Genomic DNA, 25,439 nt, shown 5'->3' on the forward strand with positions numbered 1-25,439 from the left:
TGGCCAGTCCATGAGTGCAGGGAGGGACAGAAGGGAAGAGTGGAGGTCAGGAAGTGGGGTGATATTTACAAAGTTCTATTCTGTCATCTTTGCATCAGAAAGTTTACAGATTAAAAGCATGGCTTCTAATTCAATCTGGCACAAGGGAATGCGGATCCTGCCATCAGAATCCTTTATTAAGCAGCTTCTTTTGCCCCCAGCCCCTGCAGTTGCCCTCACCACACACACAACCTCCCCACACACTCCTCTGGCTCCCGCCTTTCTCTCCGACCTGCATCCACATGTGCACACCCAGCCCACTGGGAGTGCCCCTCACCCACACCCCTCTCCGCCCACGAATAAAGCTCACCTGCCACCCTCTACCTGCTCCCCGTGCTGACCTGAACTGTCCAGACCCTGCAGACCCCCTCGCAGGCTGGAGGCTCCTGCCACCCTCAGCACATGCCCCTGGGGACCACAGGTGGTGAGTCCACACACCCACCCCTGAGCCCACTCCTCATCTCTCTGTCACTGCCTACAGCCTTCCCCAGGCTTGGAACACACACTTGTTCACCTCGTGTAAGATCAGAAATAAACTCTCTCTGGAACCTGTTCAAGGGCTAATGTGCATCTTCCCTTAATTATTGATTTGTTGATTACAGATGCTTGGGTAGGACATTCATTGTGTCCACTGTGCCAAGGACCTAACTCTAGAATCCCTGTCCTTTTCGGGAGAAAGTTGGCCCATTGATCTCTTGGGAAGGGGTTATTTGAGTGTTAGGTAAAACCTGGCCACAGGACAGGTCACAGACTAAATATTGTGCTCCCTGCTGAAGCCCTCATTAGCCCTAGCCCAGGATGGTCTAGGGCTATGGCTAATGAGGGCTTAGATGGTCACAGCTGGGATGCTCTCTCCTTCCTTCCCTCTCACAACCAGGGAAACCCTGGCAAAGGGGTGTGGGGATGCAGAGGGGCAGAACTGCCCCCTACCAAGTCCCCTGCAGAGGTGGCAGCCTCCCCTTTCCTTGTTGTCTCAGTAGGGCAATTTAGTGTAAAAAGTGGTACCTGGTTCCATGCTGTGTTTAGGAAGACCTGGGTTTAAAATTTGGCTCATTCCACGTACCAGCTGGGTGATCTTGAACAAGTGATTTAACCTCTCTGATTCTGTTTCTCAACTATAAAACCAGGTATTTGTGAGGATTCAGTGAAATGACACATATAAAGGCTATAGAAAAATGTCACACATAGAAAACAATCAATACGTTGTGATTGAAGTTGTTATCATCATTATCACCATCATCCTGCCCATCTTCATCTCTGGGGCCCCAGGATCGTAGGAGATGGCTTTCTTTGGACCAGGGGACGCTTCCCTTTTGGTACATGGGTGTGGCCTCTGGATGGCTTTTGCTACATTTAAATCCATCCGGGACACTGAGCTCCAGGGCAACCATAAACTCTTCGGAAAGAGATTATATCTTTCAGACCACAGTTCTGTGGACATCTCCTTGTTTGTTCCAGCATGAGGCTGGGCAAGGGGATTTTGGGGCTTGTCACTGGGAAACACTGGGGAGAATTCTGTCACAGGGCATATGCACAGTGGGAAAATGTCACTGCCATCCATCCATGGGGTTGGACTCCTGGGCTGTCTTTCTTGGAGGGAAGTTCTAGAACTTGACACTAGGAAGAGGGTGTTCAAGGGGAACTCCAAGTGTCCACAGGGCTTTGAGGGTCATCTGGCTTCCAGAAGCTGGATGAACTCATGGTGCCTTCCAGGTATGCTTCCAGGCTGAGTTTCTGGGACCCCTTCCCCACGCCTCACATTTACCCCACAGCTTTGAGCATCTGACCTGAGCTTTGGTCAGGGCTGGTTTGTACCTTCCCCCACTGCCACCTTCATTCCCTGTCCCACCCCCATCCTGGAACTCCCTGGGCTGGGCTTTTTGTTCTCTCAGTTCCCAGGCAGTGCAGCTGGTGCTGTGGGCTGGGGAGGGGGTGGAGGACACAGCAGAAAGTCTGTGGGAGGGAACTGTCTCTTAGTTCCAAAGGCGAGCATGGCTTCCCATGCCCTTCCCCACAACACAACGCTTCCCCCAAATTCCCACACTGGTGTCTCAGCAAATAAGACAACTCTTTTTTTTTTTGATTTTCCATTTGCTCTTGATACGTACTTAAATGTGTGTGTGTGTGTGTGCTGTTCTCAGTAATCAGTGCCAGAAGAAATTGGAGCCGATCTGGTAATTTCTTGTTTTGAGTCCCAGGTAACTGGCAAATATCTGGTCTCCTCCTCTCTGGGCCTGAGGACTTTGGGGCATCACCACTTCAGCCCTCTATGCTCCTGGAGTTCTGTTCTGTTTAAAGAAACAGAAGCCAGGATAGTTTCTAACAAACAAGGAGGGTGGAGTTGTGAGCACCCTAATAGGGAGGCTGAACCATCTAATATGGAGTGGGCCCCCTAAGGAAGAATAGCAGAAAGAAAAAAGAAGAGAAGGGAGAACTCCTATGTGTGAAATCTTGGGCTAGGCACATTATGCCCGTTTTATGATTGCCTTCTCCAAACTGCATTGCAAGGGAAATATCCATGAGCAATACCCTTCATGAGAGGAGGATGAGGCTCAGCTAGGTGAAATGATAAGTCCAGGTCACCAGCTAGAAGGTCCTGGAGCTGGGGTTTGAACTGGATTTGCCTGGGGCTAAAATTCACGCTTTATAAAACTGCCCCTTGGAGGTGAGAGTGTAATGTGTGGTGTAAATGGAAGCTGTTGTCTTGGCTTTCCTCAACTCTGAGATCATCTGGTTGTTGATAAATGCAGACAGGTCAGAGGTGAAGTGCTAATCAAGTGTGCAAAGGTCCTGGTGTCCACTACTGTTAGAAGAAACCAGTGGCTGTCGTTCGTGCAGTGTTAATGTCCACAAGGTGTTTTCAGTTGCATTATCTTACTTGGTCCTTGAGATCGTTGGTTCCCCACGTGTCAGAGAAGGAAATGGAGGATAAGAGAAGGGCAGTAGCATGCCCAAGGTGATGCAGCCCAATATGTTTTGATGCTAAATGAATGCATTAGTACAAAGATGGGTCTGAAAGCCATAGTCCTATAATCTGAGCCAGAGGCTCAGGATCAGGGCAGCGGGAAGGTGTGGCACGGGCTGCTTTGGTGAGGAGCAGGTGGAGAGAAGGGCAACTGTGGGAGGTGGTGAGGCAGAGGCGGGAGCTGCCTGGGAGCGGAGCAGGAGTGGGCTGGGTTGACTAAGAAGGGCAATAAGATACAGTGGGGACCCTAGGAGATGGGGAGGGATGAAGGGGGAATGTCTAATCCAGAAGAAGGCTTTAGCTTTCTGCAAGGCAGAGGCCACAGTAAGGGGGCTGCTGGACCTGGGCTCTGCCCTAGACTCAGTGGAAGGAGGCTGCCAAAGGCCCACGTGTTCGGACATTGCTGTTCCCAACCTTCTCTTGAAAACAGGAGTTACTAATCTTTCTGCTTCTAGAAATCCCTTGATATTTGTCTTGTTGGGTAGAAGTATGTGGCAGCACGTATAATTCTGGGGATACAGGAGGTGGTCAGCTCAAAGCACCTCACTCCTGTTAAGTTCCAAACTTCTCTTGTGGACACATATGGGGTTTCAGGCAGCAAAATAATTCATTTAATCTTTCCCCAAAACACGTGGTGTCTATTTTCGGGCCGGCACCAATGTAGGCCCTGGGGAGTATGTAGTAAACAACACTGATAGCTCCTGGCCCTCTTGGTGCCTGCAGCCCAGGGGGAGGCAGACACTGAACCCTTACTTCCATGCATGTGGAGTGGTACAAAAAGGCAAGCTGTCTGGGGGCAGTCATTCATTCAATAACCACCTAGAGAGCCCCTCTGTGTTCTCAGTCCTGTTTAAGGGGCTGGCAAATCAGTAGATAAAATAGGCAAGGTCTGCGCCCTCAAGGAAGTTACATTTTAAAACCTGGTAACAGGAGGAATATCCTCTTGCGAGTCAGGAAGGTGCCCAGACTTCTCTGTCCCACCCTGTCAATCTTAGTTCCTTCATCTGCCAAATGAAGGCCATTATCCCTGGCTGCCCTCTGAGATGATCCCTGGCTGCTCTCTCATCAGTAAATAGGCAAATGGCTGGGTATTGTGCAGAGGAAGGTACAATGTAAGTTACTTCAAGAAAGCTCATGTAGGAAGGCACGTGAAGGCTATGTCTATCGTGGAGGGTGGGTGTGGAGGTTCAATCCTCCTGCCTCTCCATTCCCCCCAGTCCCTGTCAGTGGTGCTACACTAGCCTCTGTCAACCACCTGCAGGTTTCTGGCTTCCTAAAAGTGTGAGCCCTGACTCTTGACTTCAGATTTTATACCTTGGGGGAAGTTGGCTCATGGAGTGGGAGTCCCTCTTCCCTGGTTCCCCTAACCTGCTGGCAGTGCTCACCTGCTGGCAGGAAGCCAGCTGCCTGCCCTGGATCCTGCTGTCTAAGGAAGGGCTCCAGCATCTGCTCCTGCAGGGCCCCCACCAGGACACTCAGAGGCCAGGGAGGCCCTGCAAGCCACTGCCTGTGCAGGACCTAGGACGTGCAGCATTAAATTCTCAGCCCAGCTCAACTGCTTACAGCCAGTGGTGACTCAGCAGGGGCTACCTTCCTATGGAAGGCACAAAAGCCCAGAAAGAGTAACTCAAAGGAAAGAGAACCGGCGGCTAGGGGCTCCTGGGCTGAGGAGTTGCATCTCAGGGGAGATTTACCTGGGCCTGCGCCCTGTACTTTCTTCCCCAGGGACCTGAGATTCGCTGAACCCTCTCTGGCAGCACTTTGGGGTCTAGGACTGGAGCTAGAGAGCATCTGTGGATGGCGGCTGCACCTGATCCATTGCACTAACTTGCCAGGGGGGCTGCAACATGTGTGGGATGAGTTTCATGGCAGCATTGTGTTTGGCTGTTAGTGGATAAAGGCTGCTGGGGCCTGCCTGCTGGGTGGTAAAGCCCTCTGGCATAATGAAGTTGACATACAATGCTTCTGTGCACCAGGCACTGTTCAAAGTGCCTTACTGTGTTATCTCATGACAACCTTGTGAGTTAGATCCTATTTTGCAGAAGGGAAAACCGAGGCAGAGAGACTTAAATGCTTTGCTAGGGTTCAGATACTAGTGGGTAGTAAACCCTACATGACACCATTTTAGTCTCATTATAGCTGCTTACTCCCTGGGTCCCCAAGGTCAGAGCACCTGAAGCCTGTGTGATTTGGAGCCATACTTTATTTAAACTGACCATTTTGACAAACCCGAATGGATTTCCAACAACTATAGTGGGGAAGTATCAGAAAGCTGTGCTTTTGCGGTATAGGGAAGGAACTGAGGCTTTACTCAGAGAAGAGAGGGGCAGTGAGTAGCCTCCTGGATGGCTTGCAGAAAAGAGGTGAGATTTTTCCCTGAGGGTCTAGGTGGTAGCACCAGCACAAAGGTGGCAGCTTTAGGGGGTTGGCTTCACTATGTCAAAGTCAAGGATACCCAAGGAATGGAGTTGTCTGAGAACAGAGTCGAAGGCTCTGGAGTGGCTGGTAATGAGCTTCCTGCCACGGAAGGTGTCCAAGCAGGACAGACTGGGCACCTGGGGATGCTGTTGAGGAAATGTCTGCATAATAGAAGTTTCACTGGATGACCTGGAGGTCTGTTCCAGCCCAGATACTCTATGAATCTAGCATTCAGGTTAAGTAGAATAATAGCGCAGGGTCACCTGGGCAGCATCACTGGTGGGGACCCCTGAACCTCCTCCACACACTGGTAGGGCAGAAGAATCTAGCAATACCTCAAGGAATCTTCTTTAATGGATAGAAGTGGGATGCAAAGGTTCCCCATCTTTCCCCAACCCACTGCCACCACCAGCAAAACCTCCTGGCAGGTGTTTGTCCAAGATATTGGGACTTGAGTGGGAGCCTTGAGCTGGCCCTCCCGTGGTTGGATTCTTCTGCTTTCCTGGACCACTTTGGTGCTTGACTGTCCCCTTTCATGGGTGGGCTTTCATCTTCCATGTGTGGTCAAAATTCTTTCCTTGGACCCAGAGCTTCTGGGTAGCATTATACATCCCCAGCCTCCAACCAGGCCCAGACCTATCTCTTTCCTTCACATCTTATCCTTGGGCCACCCAAGAAACAGAACTCCTCCTCTAGCCCAAGCCCAGATCTGCCAGCTCCAGATAGCTCTTTAGAACAGCAAGTCCTTCAGGACCTAGTCTTCCCTTTGTAGCCCGCTGTACTCCCCAGTCATCACCCAGTATCACAGTTTCTTGACCAGCTGAGACTTACAGAAGTAGGTCCTATTTCTGCTCAAACTTGAAAGTTGTGCAACACAGCTCTTGGATTCAGAATGACACCATAGGAGCCCGGCATGGTGGGTGAATTCACGCACCTGCCTGGGATCTGGCCTACATCCCAGTAATGTGGCCACTGACTCAGGAGCATGAGTCCTTTGGAAAAAGGGATGTGGCTGGGTTAGAAAGGCAGACAGGTGACCAATAGACCAGCAGGGGTCCACTCTGAGTTTCCACTCCCTTCTTCCCTTGCTAGGTGGAGGGGGATCTGGGCTGCTGGAAATCTCCTATAAACAGTTGATATTAACCTCAGGTGCTTGCACACCTGGAACATGCCTTTTAAGAAAGACACGTGTTCAGTTTCTCTAGGTTTCAGGGGAGTTGGGCCACTGTGCTCCAGCAAATGGCCCCCACTCTGACCTGTCTGGTGAAAGACCACATTCGAATCTTGGGAACATTTCTGCCTTCTCCAAACCCTTGGTACTGGAAGATGTCTGCTCACCTGTAAAGGGTTTCTAAAGCTTTACTTTCTGTTCAAAAAACAAAACAAAACAAAACAAAAAACTTTGCCTATTCCTGCCTCTTATTGATTAGCAAGTGGCACATGGGTGAGTTTCCTCCTTTCTAAGACTCCAGCTGGTAGCAAAGGAGATGAGAAGGTTGGGGGGTGACCCCCGGTTGGCTGGATGCTGAGCTTGGTCATGATCTCTCCAGGACCCCACCATGAGACAGGCATTCTTCCTTGTCAACCAGGACATTCTTCCCAAGAGGTAAGACACTGCAAATGCTCTGGACTCTTACTGAGGGGAGGGTGTCTACGCTGGAGACTTTCTCTCACTCCCTCATTTAAATCTGGCCTACTGCAGAGGTTAAGAACCACCAAACACTGAGTTTGCACTATTATCGACCCTGCACTATGATTTCTGTGAGCAGCGTGTGAGCAGGTCATTCTCCTTACTTTCTTAAGCTTGCAATGAAACTTCAAATGTCTGTTTCTGACAAGGCCCCTGACCCTGAGACACCCAGTTTATTTCACCCTAACTGAATATTATTCTGAGAACCCATCCCCATCAGCCCCCATCTATTTTTTTTTTTTTTCCTCAATAGTCCCTTTGGCCCAGATCCATGTAGAATCAGAGAATCTTCAAGCTGGGAGGGACGACTATGGGGCTGCAATGTGCTTATGAATCACCTGGGAGCTTGTTCTGATGGACATTCTGGTTTAGAAGGTCTGTGGTGAGTTCTCAAAGGCTTCACTTCTTGTAAGCTTCCAGATGACATGGATACTGCTAGACAGAGAGCATACTTTGGATTTTGAGGATCTGGTCTTAATGTGGTCGTTTTACAGATGGGAAAGCTGAGTCCCAGAAAGCTTAAGTCATTTGCCTGTGGTTAGAAATGAAATTCTGCTCTTCCCCACACCTAGTCCATCACCTGCTTTTTTTTTTTTTTTTTTTTAACCGTTAAGTTCAGGGGTACATGTGCAGGACGTGCAGCTTTGTTATATAGGGAGACATGTGTCATGGGGCTTGTGGTACAGATTATTTCATCACCCAGGTATTAAGCCTGGTATCCATGAGCTATTTTTCCTGATCCTCTCCCTCCTCCCACCTTCTACCCTCCGGTAGGCCCCCATGTGCGTTGTCCCCTCTATGTGTTCACGCGTCACCTGCTTTCGAAAGGGCTTCCCTCGTTTTCAGCTGCTGCTTCCTGCTCAGGCCCAGAGTGCGAGCATAAGTGTAGCATCCCATCTTAATCCCATTTTACTGTCAGGATGAAGGATTATTTGCCCATCAGGGCCCCTTGCACCAGAACCCGCATTTTTACCAAATCCAGAGGGGTTTTTAAAGGTTTGTTGTTGTTGTTCTGATTTACGGATGTCTCTTCTTCTCTGGTTGACATGTTAAAAATCCTCTCTCTCTCTCTCTGTCTCTCTCTCAAAAAAAGTGGGCTGGGCATGTTTTGGACACAACCATTTCAGTTCCAGGCTGGAGCACTGATGCTGGGCTGAATCCACTTGGCGTTCCCTGCCCAGCAGTGGTCTGAGAGAGGCTGTGTTTCTCTGCTGCCACCTGCCACCTCCCAAGGGAGGCCAACCGTGAGTATCTGACTACACCTCAGTTTCCCTGACTCTCAGATATTCTAAAGCCAATTCCAGAATGGCACTTGAAGTGACAGGGAAATTCCCAGTGGCCTAAGGACACCAATGATTGGCCTAGGGCCAGTAGCAAGGGGTTTGAGAGTCCAAGGAGGTCTTCACACTCTGTCCCCTCCTGCTGGTGGGAGGGCAAAATGCCAGTCTGGGGACAAGGCCATAATGGCGACAGAGGTAAAAATCTCCCTGAGGCCAAGGGAAGGTGGAATGTGACGGGAAGTCGGGAAAACTGCCTTTTATAGGCATGTTCTTTTCTTCCTTTTTTTTCGTCCAAGTTTTTACTCCAAGCGACAGTGCCACCCGAAGGCGCCCGGTCTGTCTGTGGTTGCGCCTGGGGCAGGCGGTGACACCGGCATACCCCTTCCCCCATCTTGCCTGCAAGTTGCATGACCTGCATCGGAATCTACAGGGGGGCGAGGGAGACTCCTTTCAGATACTGGATGCAGTTGAATTCAATGTATTTTGCTTCCTCGCCTGCCCTCATCCAAGCTCGGGAAGGAGAACCCTGCTTTCTTCTGCGTGTGAATGCTGTAGTGTGTCTGCCTGCTCAGACTCCCCTAACCCTTTCTTTTCCTTTCCCACAGCGAATGCTCGTTTTTTTTTCTTTTTTCAGCAAACAGCTCACATTTGGCATCTTTATGTTTTATTAAGAAAAAAATCCCTACCAGTGCAAAAGCGGGGACCCCCCCACACTTCTTTCCCGGATGAGATCTGAGCTCGCGTCGAAAGCTGCACCTGCTTTGCGTCCCTACCAGGAAGGGGTGCTTGTGTGGGAGGGAAGGAGGAGGTTCTGCGCCCCCGAATCCGGAGAAAGCAGCCCGCCCGCCCCCTCACCCGGCAGCCAGCTCAGCGCACCCGAGAGTTGAGCCCGAGAAGCCGACCTCTGACGGTGCTGGCGTGGCGCTTGCCAAAATATGCCCCTTGCATCTCAATTTCCTCCGGCCGTTTCTCTCGCACACACGGCTCGCCCGGGGCCACCTCGGCTCTCCAGCGCAGCCCTTTCGACCCTTGTTTCTTCCTTCCCCGATCCCTGCTTGCACAAGGCCGAATGCAAAACCCACCTCCAAGAAGGCGCAGCAGGCACGGGGGCACCTAGCGTGCCATGTCCCGCAGTCCCCTCCCAGCCGAGACCAGCGCCCCAGACTCTTAAGATTAAGGAAATGAGTGTCATTCAGACCAAGGACTGCGTGTCTGCGGTCCGGGTCCCTGGCTCTACGTGCTTCTCTGGGGTGTCTGTGCGCTCCGGCCCCCCCGTCGCCGTCCGTGAGCCTGTGCCCCCCACCCAGGCTTGGGAGCGCCCTCCACCCAGGCTTGGGAGCACTCCCCGATCACCTCCGCCACGTTCATCTCACTTCCTACCGCGGTCCGGATTGCAGCAAAACCGGGCAGCGCGAGGGCCAAAAAGTGGAAAGGAGAGCGCCTTTCCGTGTCGCGCAGCCAGCTCGCCAACTCTCCCTCCCCAGCCCCGACCCTCGCAATCTCAACTGCAACTTTTTCCCTTCGGTCTCAGTTTCCCCGGGGCTGCGGCTAGCGGGCGCCGCGCTGCCAGCCGTGGAGCAGGCGGGCGGGCTGCCGCGCGGCTGCGGGTGGCGGTGCCGGCTAAAGCCGCGAGCCGGCGAGTGGGTGGGTGGGTGGGTGGGGAGGAGGGAGAGGACGAGCGGGGAGAGAGACGGGTGTGGGGAGGGGAGGGAGGGGGAGATTCCGCTCTCCTGCCGCTCCCAGCCCGGGCGGGGGGCGGGGGGGAGGAGGCCACGAAGCGGGAGGGGAGGAGGGAGGGAGAAAGGGAGGGAGGGAGCCGAGGAAGACGCTCCGATAACCCGTGCGTTTCGTAAGGCTCGGAGCACTTGTACATTTCTGCAGCCGCGCGGCGAGCCATTCACGGCGGCTGCTGCAGCTCCTACTGCATCTTCCTTCTCCTCCTTTCCTCGGGCTCCGGGTGTGTGTATGTGTTAGTGTGTGTGAGTGTGTGTGTTTTGCAGGTGTGTGGTGTGTCCGTTTTAATTCTGCCCAGTAGGTGGGACTTGGTGACTTTAGCACCATTTTTTCCTTTTCCTTTTTTTTTTTTTTTTTTTTTTGCCTCCCCACCGTTTGTTGCAACCCTGCAAAGTCTCGGAGTCGGAGAGCGCGCCTGGCTTCCAGAGTCCCCGGACCCGGCGAGTCAGCGATCGCCGAGCCGGCCACCATGCCCGGCAGACCGCGCCACTAGGCGCTCCTCGCGGCTCCCACCCGGCGGCGGCGGCGGCGGCGGCGGCGGCGGCGGCGGCGGCCGCGATGGTTTCAGACGCTGAAGGATTTTGCATCTGATCGTTCGGCGTTTCAAAGGCAGAGGCCCCCCCTCCCCCTTCCCCCCTCCCTCGCCGTCTTTGTTTCCTTCCCCCCCCCCGCTCTCCCCACTCCCCCCACCCCATCCCCCTCTCCTCTCCTCCTCCTCTTTTTTAGAAGCAGCGATCGGAGATGGATGTCTCTCTTTGCCCAGCCAAGTGTAGTTTCTGGCGGATTTTCTTGCTGGGAAGCGTCTGGCTGGACTATGTGGGCTCCGTGCTGGCTTGCCCTGCAAATTGTGTCTGCAGCAAGACTGAGATCAATTGCCGGCGGCCGGACGATGGGAACCTCTTCCCCCTCCTGGAAGGGCAGGATTCAGGGAACAGCAATGGGAACGCCAGCATCAACATCACGGACATCTCAAGGAATATCACTTCCATGTAAGTCAGGCGGCCGCTCCCCATCCTGCCTCCCCCGCGCTCCGCGTCTCCCTCTTGCCCGCCCGCGGCCGGGAGCCGGCCCTCCACCCGCCCCAGCTCGCCGCTGCCCGCCGCCCGCTGGGCGCGCGTCAGGCTCGCTGTGGCTCGGGAGATGCTCTCGGGCTGCGCATTCCAGGTGACTCCGGCCCTGACGAGGCGCGATCCGGCGATGCGTGTGTGTGCCTCTCCTGGGAGAGGACCCCGGCCGCCGAGGGCACGCAGGGCCCAGCTCCCACCCGTCCCCCCACCAGCTGCTTTCTCGTTTCGAGGTTGCAAATTGGTTTTTTGCCCCCCACTAAATAGCAACAGTTTGGCCACGCTCAAGTGAAATAAAGTAGACGAGGTTCGATTCTCTGGCAGAGGCGGCAGCAGCGGCGGCGGCGGCGGCGGCGGCGCTTAGCCGGCAGGGAAGGTGACAGATAGGGACTGCTCGCGATCCAGCCGAGGTGTTTAACTATTTCCATTTGGAAACAGCAAAACATGCTGACAAGTAAACAGGTTGGGAGCTGGCTGCTCGCGGGGAGACTTTGGACGTGTGGAGGCCGTCATGGACGCCTACCTCTTCCCTTCCCCTCCTGCAGCCCGCACTCTCCAGCCCCATTTTGGGCATTTCCGAGACACCCCCTTTGCCACCCTCATCTGCATCTGGGCGCCTACAGATCCTTTCTCAGTTTAGGCTTTGATAACTGCTCCGGATAATTCCGAGTCAGGATGGCGCAGGGAGAGGAGAGGGCGTGTGTTTTGGGGAGAGGGGTTTCTTGTATGGTCGTGCGGATCGGTTCATTTGGAACATTCAACTCTGGCTGGCTTTTGCTTGGTTCTGCCCCGTCCGAGGGAGACCAGTGGTGGCCTGCTCTTTTCTCCTTGCTATTTTTCTTTGGTGGGGATGGGAGCAGAAGCAAAGGAGAGGACAGATCCAGGGTTGGGGACCGGAGAGTCTGCTCCTCTTTTCTTTGGTTGACCTCGGCCAGGTGACCCCCTCCTAATATACCACCCTGGAGAAGGATGTGGACCTTACTGGAATTGCTCAGAGGATAATTCTCACCTCTTTTCCCCCAAGGCTTCCAGCCCTTGAGGACTCTCAGCAGTGGGTAGGCAGCTGAGAAGGGTTTGTGCTGAGGTCCTGGCCAATGTCTGGAGGAAGGCGTTTGGGTGGCTCTTTACCCCTTCGATGGACTTAAGGGGGCCGGACCTGCCTTTGGTGCTGCTCTGGGAGCACCTCCCCTTGCTTCATTCCAGGGCCTTGGGGCTGCAAAGCCTGGAGGAATTGCAGTCCTGCTCTCTGGAAAGCCCACCATCCCTCTTGGCTTAATGGAGCCTTTGCTTGCATTCTCGCAGCTGACAGTTTGAGGGAAATAGATAGCCCTGGAGATGTCTCTGACTGCTGGCCCAGGAGACAAGCTTGACCCATATCTCAGCTCTGCTGTTCACCCCCTCACCCCCTTCAACCCGGCCAGAGATGACAAGACAAACAGCTAAGGGGTGGGGGGCAGCAGGGAGGGCAGGAGAAAGGGGACAGACCCAATTGTGCCTCTCCCCCACTGCAGGCCATAGTCTTCCAGCATTCCCAAGGATGCAGGGAGAAGGGTTCAGAGTGAGACTGTTAGGGAAACTCAGACTTGGAAGTGCATTACTGGGGCTGTGTGTGTGTAGGGGGTAGATATAGGGGAGTGGGATGGTGGTGAAGGTGGGAGTTGAGCAACCAGTCTTGGTGCTCAGAAGCCCAACCTGGAGATTGCCAGGAGTGGGCCAAAGGTTGGAAGAAGGGGCCCCAGTACCCAGCCTGGGTCTCTGGGAATGCGTGAGCTGCATCCAGTGTGCTGCTCCAAGGATGTGTCTATCTGTAGAAAGCCAGTGGGAGGCAGGGATGGTCACAATCACATAGGCTCTTTATAGCCACACAGAGGTGTTGCTACTCTGAAAATGATGCTCAGGGAAGCAGTTTCATAGGGAAGAGTTGGGTTAGCCTTTCCAGGCTGCCAGAAAGGTCTGTGGTGGGAGGGGACTGGGGTGGCCTCCTGCCCTCTTTGGCACTGGAGGGCCTCATGAGGGTGTCTGGGAGGATAGTGAGCAGGGAGTGGATCTGGAGCCCCTCTATGTGTGTTCCCATTCTTGTTTCAGGACTTGGACTCTGGGGGGCCACCAGGACACCTTTCTCTAAATCCACCCAACACCAAAGAACAAGGGAAGTGGATTCCCACAGGAGCTGTGCCAGTGGCAGGTGGGGGAGGGTCAGAGGTCATGGCTTGAATGACCTCTCCTCGCCCCATCTTCTCCCCAGTGCCCTGTTATATCTATGACTGGCATTGACTGAGCTAGAGAAGGGCCCAGATTTTCACTCCAGAGCCAGAGGGCTGGAGAGAGGGCGGGGAGTCACGCTCACCCCAGAAAGTCAGCATCCCCATCCCTGTTTGACTTCCGAGGAAATGGAGGCTTGGGGTGGTAAGGTCACTTTCTCCATGCACACAACTCCAACAGGGACCCCCACTGTGTGGGGCTGCATGCAGAGCAGGCTGGAAGACGCGCATGTGGGCAGAGAGGAGCACCCTTGTTTGGGATTGGTTTTTGTTTTAGTATGGCTTGGGAAGAGGGCTTCAGGTGAAGCCCATGCCTTGCTGGAGAGTTGTTCTTCAGATTTCTGATGTTACCAAGGAAATGGGGCCAAGAGGTCCCACAGCTTCCCATTGGCCTGAAGCTTTTGATGCTGGTGGGTACCCCAGGGTATAGCTTGGACACACTCTGGGTAGAAGATGCTGAGGCCTCCACAGTTTCACCCTCTTGTTCTTCGGGCTGTAATGTTTCGAAGTCCTTCCTTCAAGTGCTGAACTGATTGTACCTGAGTTTACAGAGGGACAAGAGGTTTCCCTGTGGTTCTGCTTCTCAGAGGTGGTGTGTGGAGTGATTCCTGTGTGGCCATCCAAGGAAGCTGGCTGGGAACTGCCTCTGATGGGGAAGGCCGTATCCCATTCAGCTGCCCTGTTTGTATCTGGAGGAAATCAGTTGTAAGGCATCAGGGCAGAAGTGTCGGTCTCACCTCCTCCCCTCCCAGAGCCATGCTGCTCCAAAGGGCCCTCCCTTTTGGCCCCTTTCTGCCCAGGAGGCCAATCCCTTTGCCTTTGCAGCTACTGATTCACAGGAACCTCATGGAGCCTGGAAGGGTCCATGCGCAGCCACGCCCAACCAGGCTGTGACTTCACAAAGGCAGGAGGGTGGTGGCCATGGTGGACTGTCTGGGCCGCTTTGCTAGGCCAGGCCTGCCTGGGGCTGGGTTGGAATGGTATGGTCTTTAGCTGTTAGAAAAGATGAAGCGGGAGAGGATGGCGTGGCTGGACCAGGTGTGATCAGGGTTGGCTACCTCGGCTTGCAAAGGCTATGGGCTCTTAGCTGGGACTCTTAAGTCACCAGCAGGGTCTCACTCTGAGCCCCCACAGGGTCCCTGGTATTAGGCAGCTCTCTGGTCCCTTCATTTCCATGGCCCTCCCTGAAGGCCCTCTTCTGGCTGCCTGAAGGATCATTTGGGGCTTTGGCTGTCGTGTTGGCTCCTGAGTCTCATTCTTTCTAAGTATCAAGGGGAGACCCAGCCTTGACAATGACCTGGCAGGGTATGAGTCAGGCCCCAAAGTCATCATGGGGCTCACTCTCAGTAGGCACAGTGAGGTGCTCAGAGTCCCAGGATTAGGACTAGGTCTGAGAGAGGTGGGCAGAAATGTGAGGGGCTATTGACATGAGATTTGGAAGCTGGAGTAGTTACAGCCCCAGAGAAAGATACTTCCAGGATCAAATCGGGGGACCTTGGTCTCCTGAGGCCTTGGGGTTTTCCACCGAGGAGAGGCTATTGGTGGCTCCAGAGCCAAGGCCCCTTGCCCCAGGAAGCCCAGCAAGTCAAGCTTCTGTCATACACCCTGGGGGCAAGGGCATCTGCTCTGCAGCTCATGGGACCTGAGGCCATGACAACTTTGGGCAAAAACCGGCCTGGCCTGGTCACCGTTTTGAAAGTCCTCATCTACTAGCCCCAGGAAGGCTGACCCTACAATCTGGAAGGTTCCTTAGGGTCCTAGAAGGATCCTACTACCCTCCTGCCTGGCTGAACAGGAGGTGCTGCTGTGAGAAAGGGAAGGCCTGATGCATGCTCTCCTGGGATGTTCCCTGTCCCTGTCTTGCCAGTCCCTTCCAGCTGCTGCTTCTGTCCAGCTCTGTAGAAGGACCAGGGTCCCACCTCAGCTGACTCTTGGGTGGGTGTGGGTAGCCTGAGGTCCTCATTTGGTATGGCCCTTGCCAATATCAGGGCATTTCCACTGTGGCCCTGGGTCACCATCCCATGTGCTCCCGTGGGTGGCTTACACAGGAGCCATAGGCACGATCTCCAGCCTCCCCTCGGGGCCTCCAGTTGGCTGGTGGCAGAGAAAGGGATGGATCATGTGAATCCCACCTTGGCTCTGTCCCTAACCCCCTGTGAGCTCCATCAGGACACTCTAGACTTTCTGAGCCTGTAAATTCAACTATGAATTGAGGCCGCAGGGCAGAGTGTTTCTTCCAACTTGGACATATATCATCTCAGGGCCCAGGGAACTTCCCCCAGGAGGCTCGTCCAGGCCACTTTTAAGGGCACCTCCTTGGGATGGCAATGACCCTTGTGATGGTGCCAGGAGGAGGTGTACTCCCTCACTGACTTGGGACACTGGTTTTTCTCTTCTTCCTTCCCTTCCCACCTTTAGCAAACTCGGGCCACCCAGAATTTGACACCATTTGTGACACATGACACTATTTAGAGTCAACTGCCCAGATCAAATGGCATATTTAACAAGAATGTGCTGGGGCCTGCAGCCTCTCATTAGGGCCTGGACACCCAGCTTCATGGCTCCCCATCTGCACCCTGGGCTCAGGGCCAGAAAAAGATGTCCCTCTGCAAAGCTTTCAGCCCATTGCTGGAGTACAGCTCTCCACTGGGTGTGAGAAGAAAACACTGAAACTTCTATTGCAAATTATTCTTGCCTAGAAAAGAGGATATTTCATATTTAATGTATAGATAATAGATATATAAACATATAAAGTAATAAATATAGTGTTTGGGGGTTATAAAATAAACTTTTTCGTTGCTAAATCACGCATGATCAAAACAGCTTGGTACCCACAGCTGTTGTGATTGGGAGGGTTAGCACTTGAGAAGAAGACAGGGTGGTGACAGGAGAGATGGTCCTGAAGCCCCTGGCTCCCCCTTGATGCCGTGCCAAGGAGGGGTTGATTAATAGGGGGAAGGGGTCAATGTGAGGAGGGAATAAACTGGTGCGGGTGGGGAATCTCAGTTCCAGATCCGAGTTCCCGAGGCCCAAAAGCCCCCTTGCAGGGGCCAGGCCAGCTCTTAAACAATGGTCTAGTCCCTACCGGGATCCTACCTTCTTATCCCTGTGTAGCAAATTCTTCATCTCCATGAATGCCCCCATCAGTCATATCATTATTTTTAGTTTACAATTGTTGAGTTTATTTTTGTGACAGTTGCTTTGTGTATAAAAGCAGAGCTTAACAGTCCCATTTTGCAGATCAAGAAAACAAAATAAAGAACAAATCTAGCGTCCCAGGTGGTCATGTTGTTGTAGCTCACAAATGGAAAAGTCCGGAGGCTCTCAGGAGTCTGTGGTTCTTCTGGGACTTCTCTTACCAACTTGTGGGCCCCTTGGCTCTATTCTTTCTTGGGCATGGCCCTTTCAGCCAGACATTAGGACTAGGCCTGAGAGAGGAAGGCAGAAATGTGAGGGGCTATTGACATGAGATTTGGAAGCAGGAGTAGTTACAGCCCCAGAGAAAGATACTTACAGGATCAAACCGGGGGACCTTGGTCTCCTAAGGCCCTGGGATTTGGCTTGTTGGAAAGGAAGGTGCAGAGCATTTTCATCTAGGAAGTTTTTCCACCCAAAGGGCAGCATTAGAGGGACCCATCTTTGAGAGACTTGTAGAGGATGGCTGATTGTTCAGCAACTGGTCAAAGGGTGGCCCAGATAGAGGCTGGACTCAGTCACTCAGATGTTGGTGACCAACTGAGTGATCAGCTCATGTCATTTGTCATTCATTGAGCCTCATTGACCTCAACTTTGAGGAACACAAATCCTTCTGGTGTCCGGTGTGTTGGAAGCTGCTCTTTGATAGGCTGGGTCATAAGGAGCGAAGACTCCAGTGAGGCTAACACCAAAGCTCAGGGCCCAGTGGAGTCCTGAGAACTCCCAAGGAGGCTTTTGCCATTTCCGCTGCCTCTAAGTGCAGGGCTTACCAGAATTCAAAGCTGGAAAGGACCACTGCAGTCATCTTCTCCCTCATGTCACCCATGAGGGTCCCAGGGCCCAGAGTGGGCAGGGACTCAGCCGGGATCCCTGAGTCTCTCGAAGACTCCTCTTCCCAGGCACACTCCCAGGTGCCGGGGCCGCCTTCTACTCAGCGCTGGCTCCTGTTCTGGGCACTTCGTCAAAGCCAGAGCCTCCCCCATGACTGTGTCTCCCTCTGAGGCAATGTTTCCAAATTCAGGGTCCCCAGAGGCAGCAACTATGTGAGGCTGGCAGCCGCCGGGCTCCTTGCAGCCTGCAGCCCATACCAATTAGAAATCAACTCGATGAGGTCTTCTGCTGAGCTCTGTTCACACACAGGGCTGGGGAACCTGGGGCTCAGCAGGCTTGGAAGCCTGTCCTTTTCCCCTGGTCTTACCTCTGCCCCTGGTCCTCCCACCTGGCTTGTCCCTTCATAAGTGTCCCAGAGTCTGGGCGGTGGGAGATTCAGGAATCCTTCCCCAGACATGCGTCATCAAGCATGGAGGACTCTGGCAGCTGCTCTTTTCCTAAGCCCAGTTTTCCCAGCAGCTCCTCCAGGCATGGCCTCTCCCTGGCTTTGAACAAATCTTTTTCCTCCTCTGGGTCTCAATTTCCTTATCTATAAAACATGGATAATAATAACAACTACATTATATAAGCACCTTGTTGAAGTTCAGTGCCCTGGGTCATGTCTGGCAAAGAGAAGTCTGTCGATACATAACTAATGACAGCTAGCATCTACTGAGTGCATGATATCAATTGTTAGTGTTTCTCGAACACTTACTATGTTCCACACACTGTGCCGAGCACTCTAAGGCTAATACCTCATTGTGGCCTCACATCAACCCCAATAAGATGAGTACTATTATTAGCCCCATTTTCCAGATGGGGAAACTGAGTGCAGAGAAGGAATTAACTCACTTAATTTCATGCAGCCAGTAAATGGCAAAGCAGTCTGGCATTTAAATATTAAGCTATGTTGCCTATGCTCTTTTGCAATACTCATATGCATACTAGCATACACATATATATGCATACATGCACACACACACGAATATATTACTATTAAGTTAAAAATAAATAAAAGAGTTGATGTAAAAGTCTAGGAGAATCCTTTAGTTTACAATATTTCAGTTCCTTGGGTGGGAATTACCCTGGCTGGGGTTGGAGGGGAAGGCACATAGGATAATTATGGGTGTGGTGTTGGCCAAACAGTGGGGCCAACACCGTCCCAGGCAGGCCTCTCTAGTGGTGGGGGAGGCTTTTGGTCTCCCCTCCTGACCTGTTCCCAACAGGGAGTTTCTCCTGAGGTTGTGTCTCAGCCACACCCTCTTCCCAGGCCGCCTCATCCACCCCATGATGTCCTGGCCTCTGAGGTCAGGTCAGCCCACAGCAGAACAGGTGCCAGCTGAGGCTGGCTGAGATTCAGAAAGCTGGTGGCTGGGTCCCAGCCAGCTCCTCTCTGGGCTGAGCTGTGGTCAGCAGGACTATGCCCCTGGTGCTCATGACCAGCGAAAGCTTGGATGGGAGAGCAGAGGGCTGAGTGGCTTCTCCCAGGTAGAGCTTTGGGGTGCCAGGAATACTTCTGGGTACAGGGCAAAAGGGGGGTGTCTAAAGTGCTGGGCAGCTGGAGCTGGAAGCTGATGTTTAGAACTTCTTTCTGAGTCCTTCCCTGGTCCCCTCCACAATAAGCAGCCTTTATCCCCCTGCAACCTTACCCCATCTGTCTTCCTTCATTGCTCATGGAAGCTCCATCTCTCTCTCCATAGGGATGAGCTCTGAGCATGGGAGACAGATAGAATTTTCTTCTGTGAAACAGCCAAAACTGTGGGGCAGGGTTTGGTGCACTTTCCATGTTTGCTGCTTCTTGGCTGTGTGAGCTTGCTTCATCATTGCTTAGCCACTGGCCTCTCCACTTCCGAGAGCTGAGGTCATGGAACTCTCCAGTCTGGCTCCCCAGTAGCGTCACTGTCATGTTCAAACCTATGCAATGATGTATTCGCTAGGCTCTGTAAATAATTGGGTACCACATTGGTTATTTCCTTTTCTAGACCACTGGGAAGATTTCTGAGTTAGAGAGAAGATCAAGACTTTGAGCAATAAATTACTAGATCTGGAAAGGGGCTCAGAAAATGTTGGAACCAAACACTGTTTTACAGAGAAAGAACTTAGGAATCAAGAGAGGTGAATTGATTTGGCCCAATCGCCCAGTGAGTTCCTGGCACAAGGCAGCCCAGAACGAAGGGCCCTGCTTCCCTAGCTAGTGTGGGTCTCCATCCACCTGTTGGTGTCTGCTCTGGGACTGAGGGGTTCCGGCTTTTACAGAGAGGCGGGGAAAGGAGCTCTTACAGAGCTACAGAGAAGGGAGAACACGAGGGGAGCAATAGTAGCTTCGAAGTCCTAAACCCGGCTACGTGCTGCGGGAAACAGGGCTGCGTGCGTGTATCTGGGGGCGTCTTGGCACAGGCACAAGTGCATCTCTCCTGTGTTCTGTGCACATCGTGTCTGAGGTCTGCGTAAACAGGCCTTAAAGATTTTGACTTCCCTCTACGTCTACACTCCTGGTGGCCACCAGAGGGGAGTGTGGCGCACGAGACGGTCCTGGGCTGGTGGCTTCCCAGGGCGGGAGCCGGGCGTGTGGCGCTAGCCTGGTGAGAAGTGCACTGTCAGGCCTGGCTTTCAAAACGTTTCCTGAGCCAGGGTTGAGCAGGGAGTTCAGCTCTCTTCTATGAGAGGCATCTCTCCGCCGAGCTGGCCCTGCTTCCATTGTATCTCTGCAGTCCAGGGGTGTGAGACTCCTGGACCTGGGCCTTCTGACTCATGAGCCCCCGGCTTCCTGTGAAGGAGGTGACTGGGAGAGTGCATTGGATGGAGGAAAGCCACCTGGTGTGCTCTCCTTCCTGCCTTCTCTCAGCAGCAGCAGGAGAGATCAGCACATTTGCACAGAGGGTAATGGGGTGAATGCATGGGAGGTAGCCCAGGAAGACCCACAGGCTTAATAGGGGCACAGAGAAGTTGACAGATAGTTTCACTGTGGGGCTAGTATCATGGAGGAAGCAAGCTTTATACAGGTCCTCAGGCTGTCTGATACCCTGGCTCAAGTGTGGGGGCGTCTCTCCCCTCTCTCTGCCCCCCAACCCAACCTTGGAAATTACCAGACGATAAGTAGTGCTCAGAAAATAGCAGGTCCTGGCATTGACTAGAGATGAGAGCTTGGCGTCTTCTCTTAACCTCTCCAGATCCTGTGTCTGCTTTTGGAGATAACCATACACAGAGATGGGTATGAAAGTGCCTTGCAAACCAGGGTCATGGGCCCTGCCTGGACTGGCTGGTTTTGACAGTGCTTCTGAGAGTACCGTTGGCCCATCTCTCTGTTCCAGGCAGTCTTGTATTTGAGCAGGTGCTGTCTTGTTCCATGCACAAATGAGCGTCCTCCTACTAACAAGGTTATCAGCTTTAGAGACAGGGTCTGCTGCTTTTGGGATGGGTGTGGAGCTTTCTGCTCTGGGGCCTGTGACTCTTTCCTGAGGGTCTGCTCCCAGTTTCCTGACCTGGGGCTGCAGGCAGGGTCCTCTCTGTTGTGGTCCGTCTTTCCCTACTTCCTTATTTCTGATAGTTTTTCAAGTCTGGTCCACTGAAGAGCAGGAAAGAAGCTGACATTATGGCCCTCCTACTGGACCAGAGATCATTTGCATATACAACCCTACTTATTTATGGCAACGACTAAATGAAGCTTTAGATTGTGACTCTGCCTCTTACATGTGGAGAACCTGTGCTGGCTACTTGACCTTGTTGATCCTCAGTTTTCTCATATGAGAATAATAAAAATAAGGCAGGATTATTGTAAGATTTCAATGAGCGTGTGTGTGTGTGTGTGTGTGTGTGTGTGTGTATAAAACTCTTTTCTCTCTCTTCCTATTACTACACCCCGGAACCTCACCCCCACAAGCATGGATACTTTTTATAGCCCTCATCTGTTCTTCCTGCTTCCAGTCTCTCCTGTCTCCAGCCTCTCTTGCCTCCAGCCATTTTCCACACCCTAAAAGATTAATCTTCTAATCCAGGGTATTTGGTTAGACCAATTCCTGCACCCCAAACTTTTCAGTGGTTCCTTTTTCTGAGAGGTGGCTTAGTGTAGTGGGAAGAGTAGAGGCTTCCTTGGTCAAAAAACTTTCATTTTAAATCTTGGCTCTGCCCTGGTATAGGCTTAGGCATGTTACTTAACTTTTCTGAGCCTCAGTTTCCTCATCTGAAAAATCTGGTTAACTATACCCATCTAATAGAGTGGTTGTGAGAGTTGGATGAGATTATGGTAGATGCCTGGCATGTGATGGCTACACAGAAGCCAAGCTGGTGAGCAGTCCACAGGAGTCTGTAGGAGGTGATGGGCAGTGATGTTTCCAGGTCTTTGAAGAGTGGGATTAGAGGAAGTTGCATGAGGGAACTAACATGTGGACAAAGCTGAAGGAGACAAGAGAAGGGCTAAGATGACATATATTTGTAAAAAGGGACAAAGTGGCCGAGGTACATGCCTGCCACAGGGACAGGGAGATTATTATGGCTCCTGCTGATAAAGGACTCCTTTGGAATACCAAGTGTCGGAGTAGGGTCCCAGGCAAAGCGTTTCTGCTGCCTGTCTTCACCACTCTGCAGCCCCAGAAATCTGGATGCCAGAAATCTCTATCTAGGGTAATTTAGTAGCATCCAGCCTCTTGCAGATGTTGTCCCATGTGGTGTTATTGCTTCTTGTCCTATGTAGCTTCTCATTTACTAGCTGATTCCCTCCTGGCTATTGTAATCCAATAAGTCTGTCTGAAGAGGGGGCTTCAGGACCATCCCTGGTGGAAAGAATGTAGGAATCCAATGGAATAGGATGACCTAATATCCCTCCAGTCCACCCAGGAGAGCCTCCCATGGACATTCATCCCAGTTCCACGTTAAGCCACAAGAGGGCACTAGACCATGATTTCTGCAGGGAGGGAAGGGCTGTTGAGCCTGTCCTGTTGTGATTTGTACCTTTGATGAAAACCTGAGCCCCACTTGGTTTCTTCCCAGATGCCATCTTCTCTGGGGTCATAGCAAACCAGCTTGATTCAACCAGAGCCCATAGCACTGAGACTGATAGCTCAAGGGAGGCTAAATTGAGTAGTAAAAAGGTCATGGAATTTGACATCCCTCTCGGGTTTCAATCCTTGCTCTCCTCCTTGCTGGTTTTTTAAACTGTGAGCACGTTATTTAATTTTTCTTTGCCTCACTTTCTTCACTTGCAAAGTAAGGTGTTATCGGGAGATGTTGTGAGATGGTGTTGTGAGGATTAAAGTACACGATGTGGGGACAGCATCTGGAACATGATGGAACAGCATCTGGAACAGCATCTGGAACGTGGTTGTCCATCTATCTCTTTCTGGGAGAAATATGAAGTTAGGTCACACCCAGGAGATATGTATGAGATCCCCTTGGCCGGCTGGGGTCATTTTACCCCCTATTGAACGCGCTGTGGTTCCAATTCATGGGGGGCAGCAGTGACACCCAGTGGCTGGCATAGAGAACAGCAAGTGTATTCCGATCTTGCAGGTGGTGTGGTGGGACTTGTCTGGGCCAGGTGAGGCTAAGTCAGGGTTAGTGGATACTGGCTTCAGAGGTTTCATTAGCGGAATTTCTCCCCTTCAACTGCTAGGTGCTAAAGACTTTTTTTCCTGAGGGCATTGATGTGATGATGGCTATTGGGGATGTTTGTTGCTGGGGCCCACAGTACGAAGTCACAACTGGAGAAAACACATGGGCAACTGACTAACTTGATTGTAATGAAACAATTCTGGCACCTAAAAACCAGAGCCTTTCTGGTGTTTTCCTGGGGCACCACTCTTTTTGAGATGCTTTAATACAGTCTATCTGGTTGGCCTTAGCCAAGAGACTCCAGATCTCTCAACCTCAGTTTGTTTACCTGGGAAATGTAGGGGTTGGTCTGGTTGACAAAAAAGTCTCTTGTAGCTTAAATATGAGTGTCAGACATGATTGAATATCTTTTGCTGAGAGTGTCTGTGTGTGTGTGTGGTATGGGTGATGGGATCAAGTGAGAAGGGGAAGTAGGGGTCACTGCTAAGCTTTGGGCTTTACTGGTGAAGAAACTCCAGTATCCTCTCATTGGAGGGGTGGCTCTGAGGCTGAATTGGGGTGTTCCTGGCTCTCATCCTTGCAGCCTCATCATTTTTCCACCTGAGATCCAGGAGGGAGCATTGGCAGACGGGCCAGGCTCAGGAAGTTATTTAATATCAGCTTTGCTCCAGATTGTGTTTCTGACTCCCTGCCACCTCTTAAGTGGCAGTCATTTGAACAAATATGGTGATAAGACACAGAGAGTGAAATAAGAAGCGGGGAGGGGCAAGGGCATGGAGAAGGGGTGCGGTTTTTTGCTCTTGGCAGAAACCTTGTCTTCGAGGCACTCAGGAGCAAGAAAGAAATGGAAGAGGAGTTCAGCTCAGGGCCCCTCGAAGTCCCTGGTGTTGAAGGAAGAGGGTGGAAAGAAGGGCCTAATATTTAGGGCCTGCAGCTGCAGCTCCTACTCCTCCATGGGAGGGCCCTATGGCCTATGAGGACTTCTGGCTCCCATCCCTAGGGCAGGTGTTGGAGGGGCAGCCTCATATTCCATTTTCCAAAGGACTGTCTTCCAAGTGTGTAACAGACAGCTAATGGGGGCCTGGCATTGGTGGCGTGTTCAGCCCACGGTGACTTCTGAGCTTCATCTGTACCTAGGCTGTGGGGTGCCCAGGTGTCTGGCTGCCTGCCTTGCTGTTTGCCAAAGCCCATCCTAGCATCTGGACTGTTGGGGAAGAACGAGCAGATGCGCTAGCAGGCCAGCCTGGCTTTTCCTTCTGTGGGACCCGGAGAGGAAGAGAGTCTGCCCCCTTTCATCCTAGTGCCTAGCACCAGCCGTGGGCCACGCCCATGCTGAGCTCTGGGGCACAGCCTTGAGAAAATAAAAGACCATGATACTTCCTTCTTGGAGCTACAGTTGAATGGAGGGAGGCAGGTATTAGACAAATGGTCTACAGCTCAAAGGATTATCTCAAGAGAAGCACGGGTAGAATTTTAGAAAATGCATCTAATGTAAAGTTTAAAGAAAAATTTATGTATATGAAAATGTGACTTCCCTAAGGTGGACAGGGTGCAATTTTCCTAAATGGAGTTTTAAAAGTTCTAGATTTACCTGCTCCCAGGTGTACTGAATGTTAATAACAGTGGAGTGAGTTGTCAAGATTGTCCCCATGGCTGGGAAGTTGATTCATTGGCCTTGCTGTTGCTCACAGGGGCCCCACGCAGAAAGGCAAGAGAAGCCAGTTTCATTTCTTCCCCTGTCACTCTGCCTGTGTGAGATGAAGATTTGGGGTGTGGGTGGTTTATCTGGAAGGTGACCCCAGGAAGCCTGGGAGGGAGAGCGAAGTGACACAGGGAGGGAGGAAAGTCACGCATCTGTGTGTCCGTGAGCAGGTGACCACGTGCTCTTCCCAGGCAGCCGTTCATTCGTTTCTCTATTTATGCATTTACCTGACATGGGTTTATTGGAGAGTCTCTGATGGGCCAGCCACATGGGAGAGCTGGGAAAGCAGTGGAGAGCAGGACCCGTGAGGTCTCCATTGTCCTTAGGTCTCCATTGTCTTTCTAGGATGTGTGCAGCTGAGCAGCAACTCTCCTGGCCTCTCCCTGCACCTGGAAATCGACCTCCAGAGAAGGGAGGTGGGCCAAGTTTGCTGAGAGTGCACAGCAGATTCCATCCATCCCCAGGGCCATGTTCTCGGCAGAAAAAGTCAGAGGGCTCTGGGGATGGGGCAGCCTTTCTCCCCCATGCTCTGGGTGGAGGTGAGCCTAGGTGAGGCGAGGTGCAGGTCAGATGAAGAGAGTAGCTCTGCGTGATATTGAAGGGAGGCCCCGCTCCCTGCTCCCAGCTCCCAGCACCCAGCTGACATTCTGCGGAGCCAGCAGCTGACCTGCCCC

General features: G+C 52.3%; 1 protein-coding gene across 8 annotated transcripts in view; it reads left to right on the forward strand.

The window, feature by feature from the left end:
- Positions 1-10,221: 10,221 nt before the first annotated feature.
- NTRK3 (neurotrophic receptor tyrosine kinase 3) overlaps positions 10,222-25,439 on the forward strand; it is a 402,524-nt gene continuing 387,306 nt past the window's right edge. For 7 of the 8 annotated variants that reach the window (XM_033189111.1, XM_033189103.1, XM_033189105.1 and 4 more), the window contains exon 1: positions 10,222-11,115. In XM_033189111.1, coding sequence (XP_033045002.1) covers positions 10,868-11,115 — 248 coding nt within the window. In that variant the 5' untranslated portion in view covers positions 10,222-10,867. The remainder of the gene's footprint in view (positions 11,116-25,439) is intronic. The other variant, XM_033189104.1, reaches the window with a different exon arrangement.

The sequence above is a fragment of the Trachypithecus francoisi genome, unplaced genomic scaffold, assembly GCF_009764315.1.
Source record: "Trachypithecus francoisi isolate TF-2019V2 unplaced genomic scaffold, Tfra_2.0 Lachesis_group3, whole genome shotgun sequence".
Classification (NCBI taxonomy): Eukaryota; Metazoa; Chordata; class Mammalia; order Primates; family Cercopithecidae; genus Trachypithecus; species Trachypithecus francoisi.